The sequence below is a fragment of the Vigna unguiculata genome, chromosome 10 (genome assembly GCF_037176805.1).
Source record: "Vigna unguiculata cultivar grain cowpea cultivar isolate G323 ecotype 2 chromosome 10, ASM3717680v1, whole genome shotgun sequence".
NCBI lineage: Eukaryota > Viridiplantae > Streptophyta > Magnoliopsida > Fabales > Fabaceae > Vigna > Vigna unguiculata.
Window position 1 is genome coordinate 40,374,447 of NC_140801.1, and position 20,812 is coordinate 40,395,258.

The following is a 20,812-nucleotide window of genomic DNA, read 5'->3' on the forward strand; positions in this document are numbered from 1 at the left end:
ACATTAATAAATAAGGGTTAAAATGTTTTTGGTCCCTTAACTTTCAATGAAAATTGAATTTAGTCCATCTTCGAAACTTTGGCCTAATTTAGTCCTTTTAACCAATTTTTTTAAAGTTTATTTAACGTTTTAAACACATTTCATGAGAGCATTTGAGTTGTTTACCCCGCTCGACACATTTCCGCTTCAATGTTAGCTAAGAAACTGTCTTGCAAAACGTTTAAATATCAAATAAACTTAACAAAATTTTGTTAAAAGGACTAAATCCAAACATTTGTAAAGTTGGAGGACTAAATTGGGTCAAGGTTTCCGAGAGGGACTAATTCCAATTTTCACTGAAAGTTAAGGGACCAAAAACATATTTAACCCATAAATTAATTATATCAATTGCAACATAAGTACAAATACCAATTAAGAAATATAAACATGAATCACAAAGATAATATTCGATAGAGATACTTACAATATGCTTAGATTTCTTAAATAATGGATAATATATAAAATAAAAATAAACATAATAAATATGTGATCCCAAAATGGTTCATAAATTCTATATGCAGAAAGAGAAAGAGACGTAACGAAATTGACAAATTTACATCTCATGAAAACCATAATAATAATATAAAGTGTAAATGTCAAACTCCCACTAACCCAATACATCAAAAGAATTAACCACACCCATATGAGTTACATGATTTTGAAAAACTCCAACAGATAAGCCCTTAGTTAGTGAGTCTGCTAACATATTTTCTGTAGCAGTATGCCCAATCCGAGTTTGATAATCCAAAACTTTCTCTCCAACAAACAAAAATTTTATATCAAAATGTTTTGAGCGAGTAGAACTTCTGTTGTTTTGAGATAAATGTACGATAGCAATGTTGTCACAACATATCACAAGTGGCCTAGAAATACTTTCAATAATTTGAAAGCCATAAATCAAATTTTTAAGGTACATAGCTTGACAAGTAGCTTCATAACAAGCAACATACTCTGCCTTCATAGTGGAAGTAGCTGTAAGAGTTTTTTTTAACACTCTTCCAAGAAATGGCTCATCCTGCCATCATAAAAATAAAGTCGGATGTAGATTTCCAGTCATCAGGACAACCAGCAAAATCAGAATCAGAATAACCAATGACTTGAAGTTGATCAGACTTCTCAAAGGTCAACATATGATCCTTAGTTCCCTGCAAATATCTAAAGACCTTTTTAACATCTTTCCAATGATCCAAACCTGGATCACTTAAGTATCTCCCTAAAGCATTAACAGCAAAAGCAATATCGGGATGAGTACAAACTTGAGCATACATTAAACTACCAACAATGGAAGCATATGGGATTTTTTTCATTTCAACTCTGTCATTATCATTTTGAGGACACTGAGATTTAGAGAGTTTGTCACCTTTTTGAACAGGTGTTGCACATGAGGAGCAAGAATGCATGTTAAACCTCTTGAGGACTTTATCAATGATTTCTCTTTGAGACTATCCAAGAATGCCACGTGACCTGTCATAAGAGATCTGAATGCCTAGAACAACAGAAGCATCACCAAGATCCTTCATATCAAAGTGGCTATTTAACATAAATTTTGTCTCAGTCAAAAGTTCAACAATGCTACTAGCAAGAAGAATATCATCAACATATAAGACAAGAATGATGAAAAGGCTCCCATTTTTCTTCAAGTAAATGCATTGATCTGAGGCATTTTCCTTGAAGCCAAAAGAAGTGACCACCTGATCAAATTTCAAATACCATTTCCTAGAAGCTTGTCTTAGTCCATACATAGACTTTTTCAACCTGCAAACCAAATGGTCATTACCTTTTTTAGCAAATCAGGTTGAATGATATACACTTCTTCAAATAAATCTCCGTTGAGAAAAGTTATTTTGACATCCATTTGATGAAGCTCCAAATCAAAATGAGCTACTAAAGCCATAACAACACGAAAAACATCCTTAGTAGAGACCGGTGAGAAAGTATCCTTATAATCAATGTCATCCCTCTGAGTATAGCATTTTGCTACAAGTCTGACTTTATATCTCTCAACTTTTCCATCTGGACTACGCTTAGTGTTGAAGACCCATTTACACTCAACTGGTTTACAACCTAGTGGCAAATCCACAAGATCCCAAACATCATTATGAGCCATAGAAGCTAACTCATCATGCATAGCATTTAACCAATCATCACCATGAGAACTAGAGATAACCTCTTCAAAAGAAGTAGGATCATCAACATTATTTAGATCATATTCATGCTCTTGAAGATACACAAGATAATCATCAAGGATAGAAGACCTGCGTACTCTTTGAGATCACCTCAAAGAAACTTCAAGTGATGTGGCATCCACAAGATCTGGAACAAATTCATTTTCATCACGGACAACTGGAATCACATTATCTACAAAAAGATAAATGGATGGCACAAGAATAACAACACGATCTTCTCTAAGAGTGATTGGTTGAGGTGTATTGCTCCCATTGTCCAAAACATCCTCAAAGAATACCGCACAATCAAACTCAATAACCTGCATTGAGTGAGAAGGACTGCAACATCTAAAAATTTATACCACAATGTTTTCAGTATGCTAACACCTAAAAAAAAATTTAATACATTTTTTTATGTATGTTGTATCTAATCGAATATACTATAGATATATAAATATAAGATTATAAAAATTTATAGGATAAAAAATGGTTAAATAATTATAATAATTTTATTAAATATAAAATATAAAAATTTCATATATATATATATATATATATATATATATATATATATATATAAATGACTATGCGTTATGATACATATATGGGGTTAGTTAATCATTAAATAAAATAATAATAATAATAATAATAATAATAATAATAATATAAAATAACTATAAAACATATATATATATATATATATATATAATAAATAATATTAATGGTGAAATCTTAACGGATAACTATATTAATTATAACAATATGGATGGTGTACTTAGATACATCTAAACCATCATTATTCAAAATAATAATAATAAAAAAAAATGATAAACATAACATATGATGTCAGAGATAAACTAGTGAGGTGATGAGAAGATCTTCTAAAAATAATCTATAAGTAACTTAACGAGGAACTATACCATTAATAATTAGTGTAATTGAAACTAATAGCCATCATGACTCCACCACTATAAATAGCCAAAATAAAAGACGTTGGAAGGCAGGAAGTGGAGAAGAGACAGGGGTCGAGGTGCAGTGAAAAAAAGAAAGAAAGAGAAGAGAAGAAGATAAAAGAGAGTGACAGCGTTGTAGCAAAGGAAAAAAAAATACATATCACCTTGGTGCATTCACCACGGTTCATTTTCCATAATAACTAAGGTAAGGGGATGAGACATTTATCATTCTATCTTTTGACTTTTATTTTTCCCATCTCTTCATAATTATTCTTATTTCTATATTTACCTTTAAGTGAGGTGTCCCTAACCTCATTCTAATTTATATTTAGTTTCCGTTCCTATTTATTTATATTCATCTCCAATTATGCAATAGTCCTATTTATTCAATTTATATTTACTCTCATTTACTTATTTATATTTATCTCTAGTTACGTACTGCTCCTTTTTATTTATTTATACTTATTTTAATTGTTGATTGATCCTATTTATTTATTTATTTATATAATTATATGGTTTAATATTGAAATAAATTTATGATAAATAAAGATTTAATTATTGTAGTTGGAGGTATGACCTTGGGGATTTAAACGAGTTAGTATTACTCAAGATGAGATGTTCTTGAGTTACTTTGTTGGCCATGAGCTCATTTATCCTGACTAGTCACTACAAAATTAATCAATATCTATATAAAGTATGAAAAAATTCAATTAAATGGATTTTGGAGAATTTTCATTTCATTTTATATTATTATGATATGTTGTATATTTTTTTATGTGATATTTGTCTCACTTCCCTACTTTATGATTGTGTGTGAAAAACAAAATTTTATAACCATATCATAGATGACTGCTCCCAACATGCTTGATCCCTTCTTCACCGATATTGTGGTTGTTTTTCAGGGGAATGCATGGCAAACCAATGCAGTGAATAATTATGTGACATTTCAGGGAACATGAAATTCTACTATTACTTTTCTCTCTGCTCCCAATGCTCCGATTGTCATAGAAGGACAAATCGGATTTACCTTCTATTTACCCCCAACAGTCCAAGTGAACCCTATCCATAACCTTTTCCCTCCACATGTTTGAAAGCCAATACATGAGGGGGAACTATAAATAAATAACACTCCTCCCTCTTCTAGTGTAGGAAATATAAGATGTACTCAATGGTGTGGATATAAGATGCATACAATATTGTAAATAGATGTATATGTGAATATTTTAGTTATGTGATATGTTATTGTAGAATTATGTTTCAAATCTTTTTAGTATAATATAGAAAATAATATAAATAAATAAATAATAGTTAAAAAGAAAAAAAAATTTGTCGTCTCAAGGACAGTAAAACCAGCTACCACGAGAAGCCACACAATAACCAATGAAGAACTTGCTGACAGTCTGAAGATCAAGTTTTTTTAAGTAAGGATTATAAGGCCTCACCTCCGCCTTACAACCCCACACATAGAAATGTCTCAAACTTGGCTTCTTCCCAGACATGAGTTCATAAGGAGTCTTTGAAACAGACTTGCTAGGTACTTTATTAAGAATATACATAGCAGTCCTTAAAGCGTCTCCCCAAAGGAAATCCGATAAAGAGGAATGACTCAACATGCATCTCACCATCTCTAAAAGAGTGTGATTCCTCTTTTCTGCAACTCCAGTTTGCTGAGGAGTACCATGTATAGTATACTGAGCTTTAATACTACATTGATCAAGAAATCTAGCGAAAGGTCCAGGATTTCTTCCAGTCTCATCATATCTGTCATAATACTCTCCACCTTTGTCAGACCTTACACATTTTATCTTCTTTCTTGTTTTCAACTCAATAGTAGCTTTGGAAGACTTAAAAGCATCCAAGGAACTTGATTTTTTCTTGTAGGAGATCTATCAACCAAATCGGGAATAATCGTCTACAAACGTGATAAAGTACCTATATCCCCACATGGAAGTGGGTGTGATAGCTCCCCATATATAAGTATGAATAAGCTCCAACACATTGTCACTCTTGTTTGTTCTTGTATTTCTTACTTTTGCGGTAAGCTTGCCCTTAATACAATCAACACAAGTATGAAAATCAGAAAAATCTAGATCATGCAGAAACCCTCTTTAATAAGCCTCTTAATCTGAGGTCTAGAAATATGTCCTAGATGTCTATGCCACAACATAGAGGAATTTTCATCAACTCTACTACGCTTATGTCCAATAACAGAATTAACAGACATGTCATTCAGATTCAGCATGTAAAGCCCATCATATAAAACTCCTAAGCTAACAGTAATTGAATTGAAATAAACAACAAGTTTACCATTACCAAATTCATTCTCATAGAAGGTACATAAAAAACGTATTTCAAGAAACTACTCTTATGTCTTCAACTGGTGCTCTAGCTCCATCTCCCATGATAATCTTAGACTCGACATCACTTGGTTTTCTCAGGCTTGAGAACCCTTGTAAAGAATTCACAACATGAATAGTGGCACCCACGTCTAACCACCAAGAATTGGGAGGAACATCAATAACATTAGATTCAAAACAAGCTAGAGCATATAGGAGTATACCTTCCTTATCAACATTCTTCTTTTCAAGAATATAACAGTCAACTAGCTTGTGCCCAAATTTCTTACAATGGGCATAATTTGCCTTGAAGTACTTCTTCTTAGGCTCCAAAACCACTGATGCTTTCACTACAAAAAAAATAGATATTACCGACGGTCTAGATCCGTCGGTACCAACATATATCCGTCGGTAAACTACTTTTTCCGACGGATATCCGACGAGCCAAAATCCGTCGGTAAAAGGGTCGTAGCTAACACTTACCGACGGATACTGCCCGTCGGTAATTACCGACCGCGGTATCCGTCGGTAATTACCGATCGCAGTATCCGTCGGTAATTACCGACCGCGGTATCCGTCGGTAATTACCGACCGCATAATCCGTCGGTAATTACCGTCTGCAGGATCCGTCTGAAATTACCGACGGCCATATCCGTCGGTATTTACATGCATTTGACGCAGCATTTTCCGACGGATTGTCGACGGAATAATCCGTCGGTAATTTGAAAACTGTTTTCCAGTGCAGTTTGTATTCGCACTGTCCACAAAATTTATCAAACCTGCAATCTCACAAATACAATCAGACCTGCCCATTTTATAGTTATCCATAGCCAATCCAGACAGGTATCTTATACATACATCACACGCATAAATATTTTCAGAGTCTGCATATAAAAGTCAAATAAACATACATCACACACATCTTTCAATCACAATCTCATAGGTTATATATGTTTAACTAATGTAAAAGCAGACATAAATAACAAACTCAGTATAGAAAAATGTCCTAATAATCTACATAATCATCTGAATGATTTTCTTCTGTAGGGTCTTCTTGTTGCTTAATCTGTGGCTGGACTGGAGTGGGCTGGACTGGAGTGGGTTGGACTGGTGTGGGTTGGACTGGTGTGGGTTGGACTGGAGTGGGTTGTTGCTGGGGCGGTGTTGGGTTGGACTGCTGTTGTTGAAGACGGGTCTGGGCATCAGGAGGTAGAAAGGCCATGACTAGATTTTGGAAGTTTTGAAACTGCCTTGTCAAATTTTCATAAGCTTGATCACGTTCTTCTAGTCGTTGCGTGAGTCGGTTCACGGCCTCCTCAGCATTGCTGGAAGAAGATGCTTGTTGTTTGTGGATACCTCTTCCAGCAGTGTAACCTTTGCCAAGTTCTCCAGTGCCATAAAGTCTTCCTTTATTTTTTCCGCCGACAACATCAACCCAACACTGTGTCCTAATGACGTCTTCCTCATCATTATGCTCTGACGCCTCAGCACAGGACCCTTGCTCAGATCTAACCTGTGACAGTCTAGTTGAAAATTCTTCCTGTTAAAGAAAACAATGACAAATTAGTTACATAAGGTACAACATTTAAGTTTAAAGGAAATAATAAATAGTAAAAGGATTTCCTTACATGTGTTCTTCGAGACCTTTCATCAACAAACTGGCCAGATCCCTTGCGAAGATGAGTTTGGTAAAATACCTCATCAATATATGCCTCTCGCCCCAACTCTTTTTCCTTTAACAAATTAAATGGTTATATGTATACATCGATTTTAAAAGAAGTAAATTATATCATAATATGAAAATAAAAAAGATTAAGGTTTATACCATACGAAGGGCATGCTCATGAGTGGTAATGGAACCACCTGTGTGTAGGGTGCCACCCTTTTCTGAAGCTCTATTCCTCTGGGCTGTAATTTGCTTGTTGCGATAAGAAAGAGAATTCCAATGTTCTAGCAATCGATTCCAGATATGGTCCCCAATCCAATAAGGGCGCTCTCCAGCAATCCGGGCATCTCTAAACATCTCAGATAGCCTATGAGATGCTTTAGAGTGGAAATTTTTTTTGATTTGACCTTCGTGCTCAGGTCTCCACTGAACCGATCTCTGTAACAATAAATCAAGTACATATGATGTTGACAACACACATGGTATTTAAAGTCTAATAGCAGTGACAATCTACTTTTCCTTTGAAATACATACATAAATATAGAATGAAAATAAGTTTCATGACGTTTTACCTTAAATCGTTGCCAAAAAGGTTCTTTCTCTTCTGGAGGTATGGCTCCCCATGATGGCCAAGGCGAAAGGAACTGTTGCTTAATAGATCTTGTGATTGCCTGAGAAGCAACTCTAGAAGGAACAAACCTAAATATAAATGCATAAAAGTCATCAAAAAGAAGGCAAGGCAAATAACAAGTCATGGCATACAAATTAGTATTTAAGATCTAAATAGATATTACCCCCGATTAAAAGGCTCAATCATCGGTCGCTCATGGAGAGGAGGGTCAACATCATCAGCAGCTGAATCAGGAGCATCTGCTGTAGGAGCAACATCAGGAGAGGGATTAGTGGATGAGGAAGGTCTAGAAGAAGTGTGAACCACAACAGGGGAGGGTCCTTGATGGGAAGGTTGTGGTGTGTAGGTAGGTGGTGCAGGAGCCACAGTAGGGTTTGGTGTGAAGGTAGCTGGTGCGGGAACCACAGTAGGGTGTGCTGTGAAGGTAGGTGGTGCGGAAACCACAGTAGGGTGTGGTGTGGAGGTAGGTGGTGTGAGTACCATGGTGGGATCTAGTGTGGGTACCACAATAGGGTGTGGTGACGGAATGGATGTAGATGGTGTGGAAACCCCGGCAAGGTGTGGTGTGGGTACCCTAGCAAGTGATGGTGCCTGAATGGGCGCACTCTGTGGTATTTGGCCAGGAACCCTTATGATATACCGTGCTGGCTGTCTTCTTGGCTTTGTCTTCTTCCCTTTATCGGAAGTAGATGGACGTCTAGGTGACATTGCAGCAGTCAAACTATATAAAACAACAAAATTGAACATCAAATATTAACAAGATAGTTATTTTACTGTTTAAAATGACAAGTGTAGTTCACATTACCAACCACAAAATAATACTTTTATAAGTGAAATATTTAAAGTTTGCCAAAACATAGTTAATGAATCTTTTACATAAATTTAACAATTACAACAACCACAACAACATATAACAACAACTAAATAATTCAATCATCATCGTCATCCTCCTCATCATCATTTTTTTCATGATCGTCATACTCGTCGTCGTCGTCATCATCATCATCATCATCATATTCTTCTTCTTCTTCTTCTTCTTGGTCGTCTTCATCTTCTTCATCTTCTTCTTCTTCTTCTTCTCCATCTTCTTCTTGTATTTCTCCTTCCAATTCTTCAGGAGCACCATCAAAGTCATGCAATGTAGATACACTTTCAACATCGATTATCTCATGGGCATGTGACATTTCATCAACTTGATATGGAATATCCTCTTCCACCTCATTTGACTCAATGCGACCCCTAGGCTTAGTTTGTATCGCAACACACCAACCACTTTTGTCGATGCTCCGAAATGCTGGATATGGGACATAGTAAACTTGTCTAACATTATTAGCTAGAATGAATGGATCAAAAGGTCGGTATCTTTTACTCATTTCAAGTTCAACAATATTATACCTAGGATTCACCCTTGTACCATCTCTAGAAGGATCAAACCATTCACAATAAAAAACAACTACTTTCTTTGGAGAAGTACAACTGTTGTACTCTAGCTCAAATATTTTATGAATTATTCCATAAAAATCATCATAACCTCCCTCTGTAATGCCCTTCACGTACACACCACAGTTAATTGTCTTCTTTCCTTTGGACCATTCATTAGTGTGAAACTTATACCCATTAACAAAGTATGTGTGCCATTCTTTTACGCATCTCATGGGCCAATTTGCCAAATCTCTTAAATCTTGATTTTTGAGACTTAATGGCGCATTACAAACCTACAAATATGCAACAATAAATTGTTACATGAATTTGGATAACAACAATTTGTTTAAGAAATAGGAGCATACATACTTGATGTTTGAACCAGTAAGGAAACTCTGAGTATATTCGAGCAGAAGCAGTTCCCTCATGTACTTGATTAGCCACAACGAATGAGCTATTACATAAGAATACAATTAATAATAAGTATATAAACTTCCTGATTAAGGTGCTGAGATTGAGATTAGAACATACTCAAGGTACGATTTTACTTCAGCGCAATTGATTAACACATGGACATGAGCAGAGTTGAATTCAGCATCAGTTAACCAATAAGTCAGCTCCTTGCCTGCGTGACGACCAACTTGTCGAAACACTGATAATGTTGAGTCACATGTTTCATTTTGCCAGTGTGTTTCATTCCTAACATTGCTAGGCGACAAGATGAAGTTCTTGAAATAATGAGAACAAAAATATGTTGTTTCACGATGCAAGTAGGCTGCACAAATTGATCCTTCCACTTTGGCTTTGTTTTTTACAGAACGTTTTGATTCCCCCATAAATCTATAAAAAGAAATGAATAGATTGTGATTTGAAACGAGAATAAAAGTCTAAAACATACAAAGATATAGTAATCATGGTTTATCACCTTTCAAATGGATACATCCACCTATATTGCACTGGCCCACCAAGCCATGCTTCATATGGCAAATGAACAGGGAGATGCTCCATTGAATCAAAGAACCCGGGAGGGAATATTCTTTCCAATTTGCAAAGAATAATTGGAATATTTTCCTCTAACATTTTCAGTGAATGCTCCTTTAGTGTCGTTGAGCATAAGTCTTTGAAAAAATGACTAATTTCTATTAGAGGATTTAACACGTGCATTGGCAATGAGCTGAACGCAACAGGGAGTAATGTCTCCATGAAGACATGACAATCATGACTTTTCATACCGTGAATACTACCCTTTTCGATATTAGCACATCTTGCCAAGTTTGAAGAATAGCCATCTGGCATTCTTAGTTCCTTGATCCAACGACAAACTATTTTAGATTCATCTTTTGTGAAGGTGTAATTTGCTTTTGGTTTGAGCAACCGCCCGTTAGATTGTGGCTTCAACTGCAAGTCTTTTCGGCCACAATATAAAGATAAATCTTTTCTTGCCTTGTCATTATCTTTAGTCTTGCCACTAACATTCATCACGGTGTTGAAGATGTTGTCAAAGAAATTTTTTTCTATATGCATGATATCGAGATTATGTCTTAGCAAGTTATCTTTCCAATATGGAAGATCCCAAAATATGCTTCTTTTGGTCCAATTATGCCACTCTCCATACCCATCTATCCTTGTCACACCAGTTTCAGTCACTTTTGGATAATCTTTGACCCTTCTCCAAACTTGTGATGGGGTTAACCTAGGAGGTGGCCTATCCGTTTCAACTTCCCCTTTGCGAAATGCCTTTTTGTTTCTCCTAAATGGATGGTCAATGGCCAAGAACCTCCGATGGCAGTCAAACCAACAACTTTTCCGACCATAATTCAATGTGAATGTCTTAGTGTGCTCCATGCAATGTGGACAAGCTAATTTACCATGTGTGCTCCAACCAGATAACATTCCATATGCAGGGAAGTCATTAATTGTCCACATCAAAGCCGCCCTCATAAGGAAATTTTGCTTCCTTGAAACATCATACGTCCAAATACCATTCCACAACTTATTCAAATCATCAATCAAAGGCTCCAAATAAACATCTATGGATGCCTTTGGATTACATGGACCTGGTATTAGACATGTTAAAAACATGAAAGGCTTTGTCATACACATCTCAGGTGGAAGATTGTATGGAGTAACAATCACAGGCCAACAAGAATATGGTGAAGACGATGCCTGGATGTATGGATTAAATCCATCCGAACATAGACCAAGTCGAACGTTACGAGGATCACTGGCGAAGGATTCATGTTTTCAATCGAAGTGCTTCCAGGCTTCACCGTCAGATGGATGACGTAGCACTCCTTGAGTTTTGTTCTCATAATGCCATGTCATGTGTTGTGCTGTTTCCATTGAAGCAAACATTCTTTGTAATCTTGGAATTATAGACAAGTAGAACATAGACTTCAATGGAATTGGTTTTTTTTGCCTTCTTCCTGCATGGATTGTGTGATATCGAGCTTGTCCACAAAATTTGCATTCAAGTAATGATGCATCATTTTTGCCATTATCGTTGTCATAAAAAAGCATACACCCATTAACACAACAATCAATCTTCTTAGACTCTAATCCCAACTTTGAAACTAATCTCTTGGCTTCATAATAATTCTTTGGTAAAGAATTATTTGGTGGTGTTAGATCTAAATAGATTTTTGCCATATTGTCTAATGCTTGGTTAGGAATGTTCCAATTAGATTTGCAAGCCAAAAGTCTAACGCATACTGATAGTTTCGACTCTGTTACCCCTTCAAATACAGGTTGATTTGCCTCTGCCAATAAATTGTAAAACCTCTGAGTGGCTTCGTTTGGAGACTCTTCTAAACGGCTATTGTCTTGTTCTTCAAATGAAGGATGTCGATTAAGAGCATCATTCACCATTTCTTGCATATACATAAATTGATCCATCTCAGAGGTGTGTGCAACAGTACTTGAACTATGAAGGCAATTTTCTTGTGCAGTCAAATCAACAGAGGGCATTTCTTCACCATGAAATGTCCAAATCTTGTAATTTGGCATGAATCCTTTTTGGTATAAATGAACTTTAACCACCTCGTCTTTCAAAATTTTAGTGCATTGGCACTTTAAGCATGGACATCTAATCCCTCCATCAAGAGCATAATATTTATATTGTCGAGCCGTCCAAATAAAGTCCTCAACTCCTATGATAAAATCTTCCTTTAAACCTCTTCTTCCAGGATAACAACGGTCATACATCCAACCACGGTGGATGGGAACTTCGGCCATGTCCTGGGACAAGCCAAAGGAGAAAAATGTTATGTTACACTATGCTAGTGCAACAAAGTACAATTATCAAACATGAGACTTAAGTAATAAACCTATTACTACTTAAGCCCATGCATGTAGAAGGCAAAGATAGAGGGTGCACGAATAATTTCTTCATTCTAGCACACCTCTAGTTAACTTGATTTCAATTTTTGCACCAATTTTATAGTATTATTTTAGTCCAATAGCAATTCACATATACAATTGGATGAGAAATTCGGCCATGTCCTAGGACAAACCAAAGGACGAAAATGTTATGTTACACTGGATAAGTGCAACAAAGGAAAATTATCAAACATTAGACTTAAGTAATAAACCTATTACTACTTAAGCCCATGAATGTAGAAGGCATATGAAAGGTAGTATACTTGATTTCAAGGTAGCAATTGAATAAAGCAATTAGTATTTGCTATAATCATACTTCAATCATATATATTCAAACAACAACAAAAAATTTACAATGAAACCTACATACCAAAAACACCAGACAAGGGTTGAGGAACTACAAAAGAAGATAGTCAATGTACCTGCAAAAGAAGAATCCATTTAGAAAGTTGACTAAACTTTGACTTTTTTATTTGAACCTTAAACGCAAGTGTAAACTGATGGAGAATGTTTAGGATGCTTCAATACATGTATTATAATTAACAAAAGAAAGGTGGAGAAAAGATCACAACTCAGAATTAACAAGGTAATTCGAGTTTGCCTAGTCAAAACTCAAAAAATGAACTACAAAATGGCCAAAATGAGCTAAGGCTACCAAATTAGCAAAGGAATTGTTAAGCAATGATGCAAACACAATCTAATTTGTATAAGAATGATGAAAACTTAGGCCAAAGTGAGGAATAAGATGGCACACGAAAATTCATACGTGGAGGCTAACTTTATGCATAACTACTCTACCAATCAAAACTTAGTTAATGTTTTTCTCATTGAATTAGAGTGACTAACTTTGTCGCTTAGTTTGATGCAGAAACAGTGATCCCATGGCAGAAAATGCAGCTGAAACAGTGGCCTAAATAAACACTAAATTGGATTAAAAGTTGCTAAGTTGACCAAGAGTTGACTTTTTGCATTTTTGCTCTAATATGCTAACTATGAAAACTGGTAAAAACAGCACCAAGAACCTACTCAACAAGCTTCAAATGACAAAAGGAACCTAAGAAATAACTCAAAACTTAAATCCTACCTAAAACTCAAAGTTTCACTACCTAAAACCTCCTAAAAGACACTAAAACTAGGCTAAAAACTATGGTTATGCTAAATCACGGGTAGAAGTGGATAGAAACTACCTAGACAAGTTTAAAATGACTTAGGAAAACTTAATCCTAACACACAAGCTGCCTCCGAACAGATTTACACAAAATCACTACCTAAAACCAAGACTAGTCTACAAAATTAAGTATTTTCTATGTGCATGTACTACCCTAACCTATGAAACTTTAATCTAACTATCCACACAAGTTTCTAATGCCAAGACATGACTAGAAAGGAACTCACACGACAAAAATCAACAACAACTCCAAATCTTGGTCCTTAACACCTAAAAGTACCACTAAACTAGGCTAAAAGTGCAAAAATTTAGAAATTAAGTACACTAGTGCATATAACTATTATAAAACTAATTGGACAAGTTCTAATTAACACAAGAGAGGTGGAGAAAACATCACAACTCAGAATTAACAAGGTAATTCGAGTTTGCCTAGTCAAAACTCAAAAAATGAACTAGAAAATGGCCAAAATGAGCTAAGGCTACCAAATTGCCAAAGGAATTGTTAAGCAATGATGCAAACACAATCTAATTTGTATAAGAATGATGAAAACTTAGGCCAAAGTGAGGAATAAGATGGCACACGAAAATTCATATGTGGAGGCTAACTTTATGCATAACTAGTCTACCACTCAAAACTTAGTTAATGTTTTTGTCATTGAATTAGAGTGACTAACTTTGTCGCTTAGTTTGATGCAGAAACAGTGATCCCATGGCAGAAAATGCAGCTGAAACAGTGGCCTAAATAAACACTAAATTGGATGAAAAGTTGCTAAGTTGACCAAGAGTTGACTTTTTGCATTTTTGCTCTAATATGCTAACTATGAAAACTGGTAAAAACAGCACCAAGAACCTACTCAACAAGCTTCAAATGACAAAAGGAACCTAAGAAATAACCCAAAACTAAAATCCTACCTAAAACTCAAAGTTTCACTACCTAAAACTTCCTAAAAGACACTAAAACTAGGCTAAAAGCTATGGTTATGCTAAATCACGGGTAGAAGTGGATAGAAACTACCTAGACAAGTTTAAAATGACTTAGGAAAACTTAATCCTAACACACAAGCTGCCTCCGAACAGATTTACACAAAATGACAACCTAAAACCAAGACTACTCTACATAATTAAGTATTTTCTATGTGCATGTACTACCCTAACCTATGAAACTTTAATCTAACTATCCACACAAGTTTCTAATGCCAAGACATGACTAGAAAGGAACTCACACGACAAAAATCAACAACAACTCGAAATCTTGGTCCTTAACACCTAAAAGTACCACTAAACTAGGCTAAAAGTGCAAACATTTCGAAATTAAGTACACTAGTGCATATAACTATTAAAAAACTAATTGGACAAGTTCTAATTAACACAAGAGAGGTGGAGAAAACATCACAACTCAAAATTAACAAGATAATTTGAGTTTGTCTAGTCAAAACTCAAAAAATGAACAATGGAAAGGACCAAAAACAAAACCAGAAAAATATGATAAATAACGAATGAAGATGTTAGCTAGCTAAATCAGATCATTAATTCCAATCACAAACATATCAAAATTCACTACTTTTCACATTCAAGTTTTCCATTCACCAAAATAATGCAGTCCAAAATACATGCATATATATACATTGGTTAGTTAAAATGAAGTTTATCTAAACAATTATTAAAGATTGGTGATGATAATTATCATAAAATTAAGCTTCAAACCAGCAGCACATGCTCTATCATTCAATTCCATTCAATTCGGATGAACTGCAATAGGAAGAAAAATGAAAGGAAAATGGGTGTTACCTCCAACACAGCCCAGCAGCACCAAAACCAGTGGTTCCCCCCACGGTCAGAGCACCTCGACGGCCGGAATCCTCAACGGCCGGAGCAGCACCAAACAGACCACCTCACTCACGCGGAAGCCCAATTCGAATTCCTCTCGCCACAAAAATGGAAGCAACTATCAGAAACAAAATAATGGGTAAGGATGAATTAAAAGCTTGGTTTATTGCTCGAGCAACAAAACACTTACCCTGCTTCTCAAACTCAAGCCACCCAATCACAAACTCGAACTCAAGCCATCCGAAGCGTTACTGGAAGGAGGCCGTCACGGCGGCGACGATTGGGAGTGGAATTGCGACGGCAGTGGCAGCAGCAATGGGCGGCAACAGCAGCGGCGACTTCAACAACGCGTTTGGAGAAGAAGAATCGCGTTTTGCAGTGGGTGACGGAGCGGACACCGGAAGATGGCCGTTACGGCGAAGATTGGAACTGGCACGGCGACGGCGGCGGTTCAGAGTGGCGGTAATGGCGCAACGCGAGCGGAGGAGAGACGGCGCGTTCTGCGTTTTGGAGGAGACGACTTTCACGAAATGGGGGGAAAGGGTTTCTGATTTTTTTTAAGTTTAATCCGCGAACTTACCGACGGATTAAGCCGTCGGTAATCCGTCGGTAATTGCATAAAAAAATTTACCGACGGATAAATCCGTCGCCAGCTATCTCTTGTGTTATTACCGACGGACAAATCCGTCGGTATTGTTCCCGCTTAAGATCCGTCGCTAAATCCGTCGGAAAATTATCATTACAGACGGATAAATATCCGTCGGTATTTGTCCGTCGGTAATTAACAGATTTCTTGTAGTGTTTCCTTATGTTCCCCTTTTCATAATGAGATTTGCCTTTGAATCCCTTTTTCACATGTTTAGTGCTAGAAGTAGTAGCTGTTAACTGCATACTATAAGACTTAGTCTTTTTAATCGATGCTTCCTCTTGAGAAATAATAATTATCATCTCATCAATTGTCCATTCCTCCTTCTGAGTGTTGTAAGAAGTCTTCAACATATCAAACTGAGAAGGAAGAGATTCCATAACCTACCAAATCAAGTAACTATCACCAAGCTCTACCTTTAGAGATTTGAGTTTGTTATAATAGTGCACAAGCTTCATCATATGCTCACGAACACCACTGACACCATCATATTTGGTCTTTTCAAGAAGTGATAGATACTGACCCTTTTGAGCTTTGTCAAAAGTCTTAAACAGCTCACCAACCGATCTCATAAAATCCTTAACATTGTCATTATCTAGAATGCTCTGTTGAATAGACTTCTCCATGGTGTATCTCATCATCATCAGGCATGTAAGACCTGGGAAAAATAAATAAATTAATAAGTATTTATTTAATAAATGCGACAGCGAGAATCCCTAAGTTATTTAATGTGAAGAGAAAAGACAATGAACAATGGTAACTTAAGTGGTAAAGCATGTTGATGGTGTGAGGAGGACTTGGGTTCGAGTCTTGTGAATGCCATTTGTGGATTATTTTTATTATTTAATTATTTTGCATACAAGCATGGTTGTGAACACCTAGCGATAGATCATTGCCCGCCGACTCATCTCGTTTTTAAGCCATTTTGGGTTCCTACAAGGGAACCGCTTGGCGGCAGCACCCTGGCCGCCAAGCAACGCATATTGACCACCCAGATTTTTGGGTTTTTTTATGAATTGTCTGGCGGTGATGAACACTGTAAGACTCGTGGAATTTAATTAATTAACTAATTAATTAATTAATTAATAAAGGTGGGTGGTGCGAGCCTTTATGGCATTTAATACTGGCATGTATGACGTGGAAAAGTACTAGCTTAAGTGGTTGAGAGTACTTTATTATATGAGAGGACTTGGGTTCAAGTCCTATGTATGCTATTTATGTGTTCTTTAATTATTATTATTTTTAATAATATGCTTGATCATGTTGAGTGATAATATAATCATAGAATGATATTAATCATCACGAAAAATGAATTGGTTAAATGGTTGTGCATTAGTTTGACATGGGCATGGTTAGGGGTTTGAACCTTGGTTAACTCAAACTAAGCTTTCTTTTTTGCTAAACTTATTTCTGGCAAAGAGGAAAAGGGTTGGGAACCTAGCAACCACGTGAAGGCAGCCTAAAAGGCTGGAAAAACAACTAATGATGGACTTTGAATGACTATTATACCACTTCTAATGTCATTTTCGTTTTAGCACATTAATCCATCATTAAGGCACTATTATAAGGGAAAATTTAGGTGAAAGGAAAGCTTTTCTGCATTTGTTATTGCTGTATAGGGAGAGGAGTACGAAAATGGAGAGTTTGGTGATGATTGAGTGAGGAAAGGAGTTGCATTGAGATAGAGTCAGAGGAAGAGCATTGGTGATCAAGGGGGAATTGAAAAAAATTTCAAAATAAACTAAGGAAACCAGGTTAGGGGAGTTATTCACGTTAAATTTTATGCTATTGCATGAATTGTATGATATATGCATGTGTTTGATTTCCATGAACCTCTGTTGTCTGTTAAAATTTGAATTTCTGGAAAATTTCCAGAAACTACCTGGTGTGTTTCTGGGTTCCTTTGAGGAACCGCCTGGGGGTGAAGCCTGTACCGCCAGGTGATGCAAACCTGTAACCCATTTATGGGTTCTTTGATGAAGAGCCTGGCAGAGGTGTTTGAACCGCCAAGCGGCACGAACCAAATTTTGGTTCAATTTTGGTGTTTTGAGTGTTGTGGAATGACTTTAATCAGAGGGAAAGCCAATTTTAATGGTTAACGGGTGATTGGATGTCAAACATCATTGAAATTCATTTAATTGATGGCTAAATTGGATGAAACAATAGGAATATTATCTTAGGGTTGATGATTTGGGAATTTTAGTGTGAATGAATTCGTGAATGGGAAGTGTTAGGGATGAACCGTAATCCTAATAACTGGGATCGTATCCTATGGAGTCATAAATTGATGGAAATCAGAGTTGTAGTGAAGGGGGTAAGGTTCGCAGGTGCAAGAACCGCCTGACGGCACCCAATTGGCCGCCAGGCACCATACCAGAGTTGCACGGTGTTCTAATTCATCAAAAATTCTATTTTTTGTACTTTTCACGCAACAGGAATCGTCGGGCGGTAGTTTAGTCCCGCCAGGCGCCACCTTCCTCACTTTTGGGCGTTATGCGTCACCATTTTTCTGGTTTATGCAGTTTTAGTAAAACTGCATATCCCGATTCGTTAACTGTCCGATTAAGATGAAATTTTGACAGGTGGTCCATAACATGTGGTTATTCACTTTGCACGGTGGAGATTTGATTTGGAGGTCAGTAGCTAGAGATATACATTACTCAATATTGCTAATTTGGGAATCTTTAAAATGCACGAATAACCTCTTGATAATTCCTAGTAACTTTTAATGAAACATGATTGGGTTCTGTGGTAAGTCTCTATCAATTTGTTAGTCACATGTGCAGAATTAGTTTGGTGAAGGCATGGGTGTCAATATTAAAATGCATTGGTGCATCAGATCATGTGCTTAAAATTGTTAGTGTTGCTGCTTATATTTTATTTGAGCATACTTGGGATGGTCTATATGACTAGGGGATGAATGCACATGTGAGGTGCTATAAGGCCTGAAACATTATAGATGGCAATGCTTTTCATTAAGGGTACTCTAGAATGAGAGCAAATGAGAGCAACCAGTGTGAAGTGTGTTTGAACCTAAACTAAAACCAGTACTGCGCAAGTACTGGAGTAGCGCCTGGCGGTGGTGATCGATCCGCCAAGCGACAACGTAGAAATAGGGGGTTCTGGATCACGGTGGCGCCTAGTGTGACGAAAAAAAAAATTCTATTTATTTATTTATTACAGTATACTTATAAATATTTATAGGCAAAAGTAATGTTATAAAATTTTGTTTTTCGTACACAATCAAAAGAAATAGGGAAGTGAGACAAATATCACAAAAAACATAACATATCATCATAAAATAAAATGAAATGAAAATTCTTCCAATTCCATAAAACGGGATCTTTATTATACTTTTATAAAGATATTGATTAATTTTGTAGTGACTAGTCAGGATAAATGAGTTCATGGCCAACAAAGTAACTCAAGAACATCTCATCTTGAGTGATACTAACTCGTTTAAATCCCCAAGGTCATACCTCCAACTACATTAATCAAATCTTTAATTATCATAATTTTTATTTCAATATTAAACCATATAATTATATAAATAAATAAATAGATAGGATCAATGAATAATTAAAATAGATATAAATGAATAAAAAGGGTCAACACGTAACTAGAGATAAATATAAATAACTAAATGAGAATAAATATAAATTAAATAAATAGGACCAGTGCATAACTGGAAATAAATAAATAGGATTGGGAACTAAATATAAATTAGAATGAGGTTAGGGACACTTCACTTAGGGTAGATATCGAGATAAAAATTACGAATAGATAAAAACAAATAATCGAAGTAAAAAGATAAAGTGATGGATGTATCCTTCCCTTACCTTAATTACTATGGAAAACACACCAAGGTTGTACGGAGACTGTGATAAAAATTCTTTCTTCGTTGTCGTAACCTCTCTCTCTTTCACACAAAGCTTTTCTCTGATTTCTTTTGTCCAGCTTCTCTTTTGCTTTCTATTTCTCTTACCCCACCCCTATTTATACTATATTAAGTAATCATTACTTCTAGTTTGATTTTAATTAACTTGGTTCCTATACTATTCTAGTTCCATTAGTTCTTAACATTCCATCCTAGATATTTTTTTTTTTCACAATAAACGGATAAAGGATAGAAACATATCTGCTAACATTAAATGCTTCTGATTACTTCCATATATATATACTCTTTTCTTTTAATCTTTTATTAAATATGATATTAACGTTCTCATCCATTTGTTATTCAGTATACTGCCACTTTGCTTTCCAAGGTTTCGCATCTGATTGTAATCCGCTTTCCACTTATTCAAACTTTTGCATATAATTCATATATATACGTATATTCATAATTTATTTTATTATTAGTTTCAATAATATATATATATATATATATATATATATAATCTATAGAATATTGAACTATCGTATAATTTGTTGGTAATGAATTATTACCCATCAGTACAATTTATTTTGTAAATTTACAGCCAGGAGATATTATAAGTACTATCGTCATTTTTTTTTTATATATATCATATGTTCAAAATTTATTATACTAGTCACAATACCTAAAAAAATAATGTATCATAA

At 35.7% G+C, this 20,812-nt stretch overlaps 3 protein-coding genes and 1 pseudogene across 3 annotated transcripts; all 4 read right to left on the bottom strand.

Moving 5' to 3' along the window:
• Positions 1–1,049: 1,049 nt before the first annotated feature.
• Positions 1,050–1,439, bottom strand: LOC146883192 (secreted RxLR effector protein 161 pseudogene; annotated as a pseudogene).
• Positions 1,440–6,499: 5,060 nt separating this feature from the next.
• LOC146883193 (uncharacterized) lies at positions 6,500–10,063 on the bottom strand. The gene is made up of 8 exons (XM_085667470.1): positions 9,744–10,063; positions 9,582–9,666; positions 8,721–9,505; positions 7,954–8,511; positions 7,732–7,858; positions 7,319–7,597; positions 7,122–7,226; positions 6,500–7,033 (listed from the first exon to the last, which is right to left on the bottom strand). Exons 1-8 carry the CDS (start codon positions 10,046–10,048, stop codon positions 6,500–6,502), a joined length of 2,778 nt encoding a protein of 925 aa, XP_085523596.1. The 5' UTR covers positions 10,049–10,063.
• Positions 10,064–10,133: 70 nt separating this feature from the next.
• On the bottom strand, positions 10,134–12,446 carry LOC114166975 (uncharacterized). The gene has a single exon (XM_028051858.2). The coding sequence runs from the start codon at positions 11,313–11,315 to the stop codon at positions 10,134–10,136; it is 1,182 nt and encodes a 393-aa protein (XP_027907659.2). The 5' UTR covers positions 11,316–12,446.
• LOC146883194 (uncharacterized) lies at positions 11,457–12,446 on the bottom strand. The gene has a single exon (XM_085667471.1). The coding sequence runs from the start codon at positions 12,444–12,446 to the stop codon at positions 11,457–11,459; it is 990 nt and encodes a 329-aa protein (XP_085523597.1).
• Positions 12,447–20,812: the final 8,366 nt, after the last annotated feature.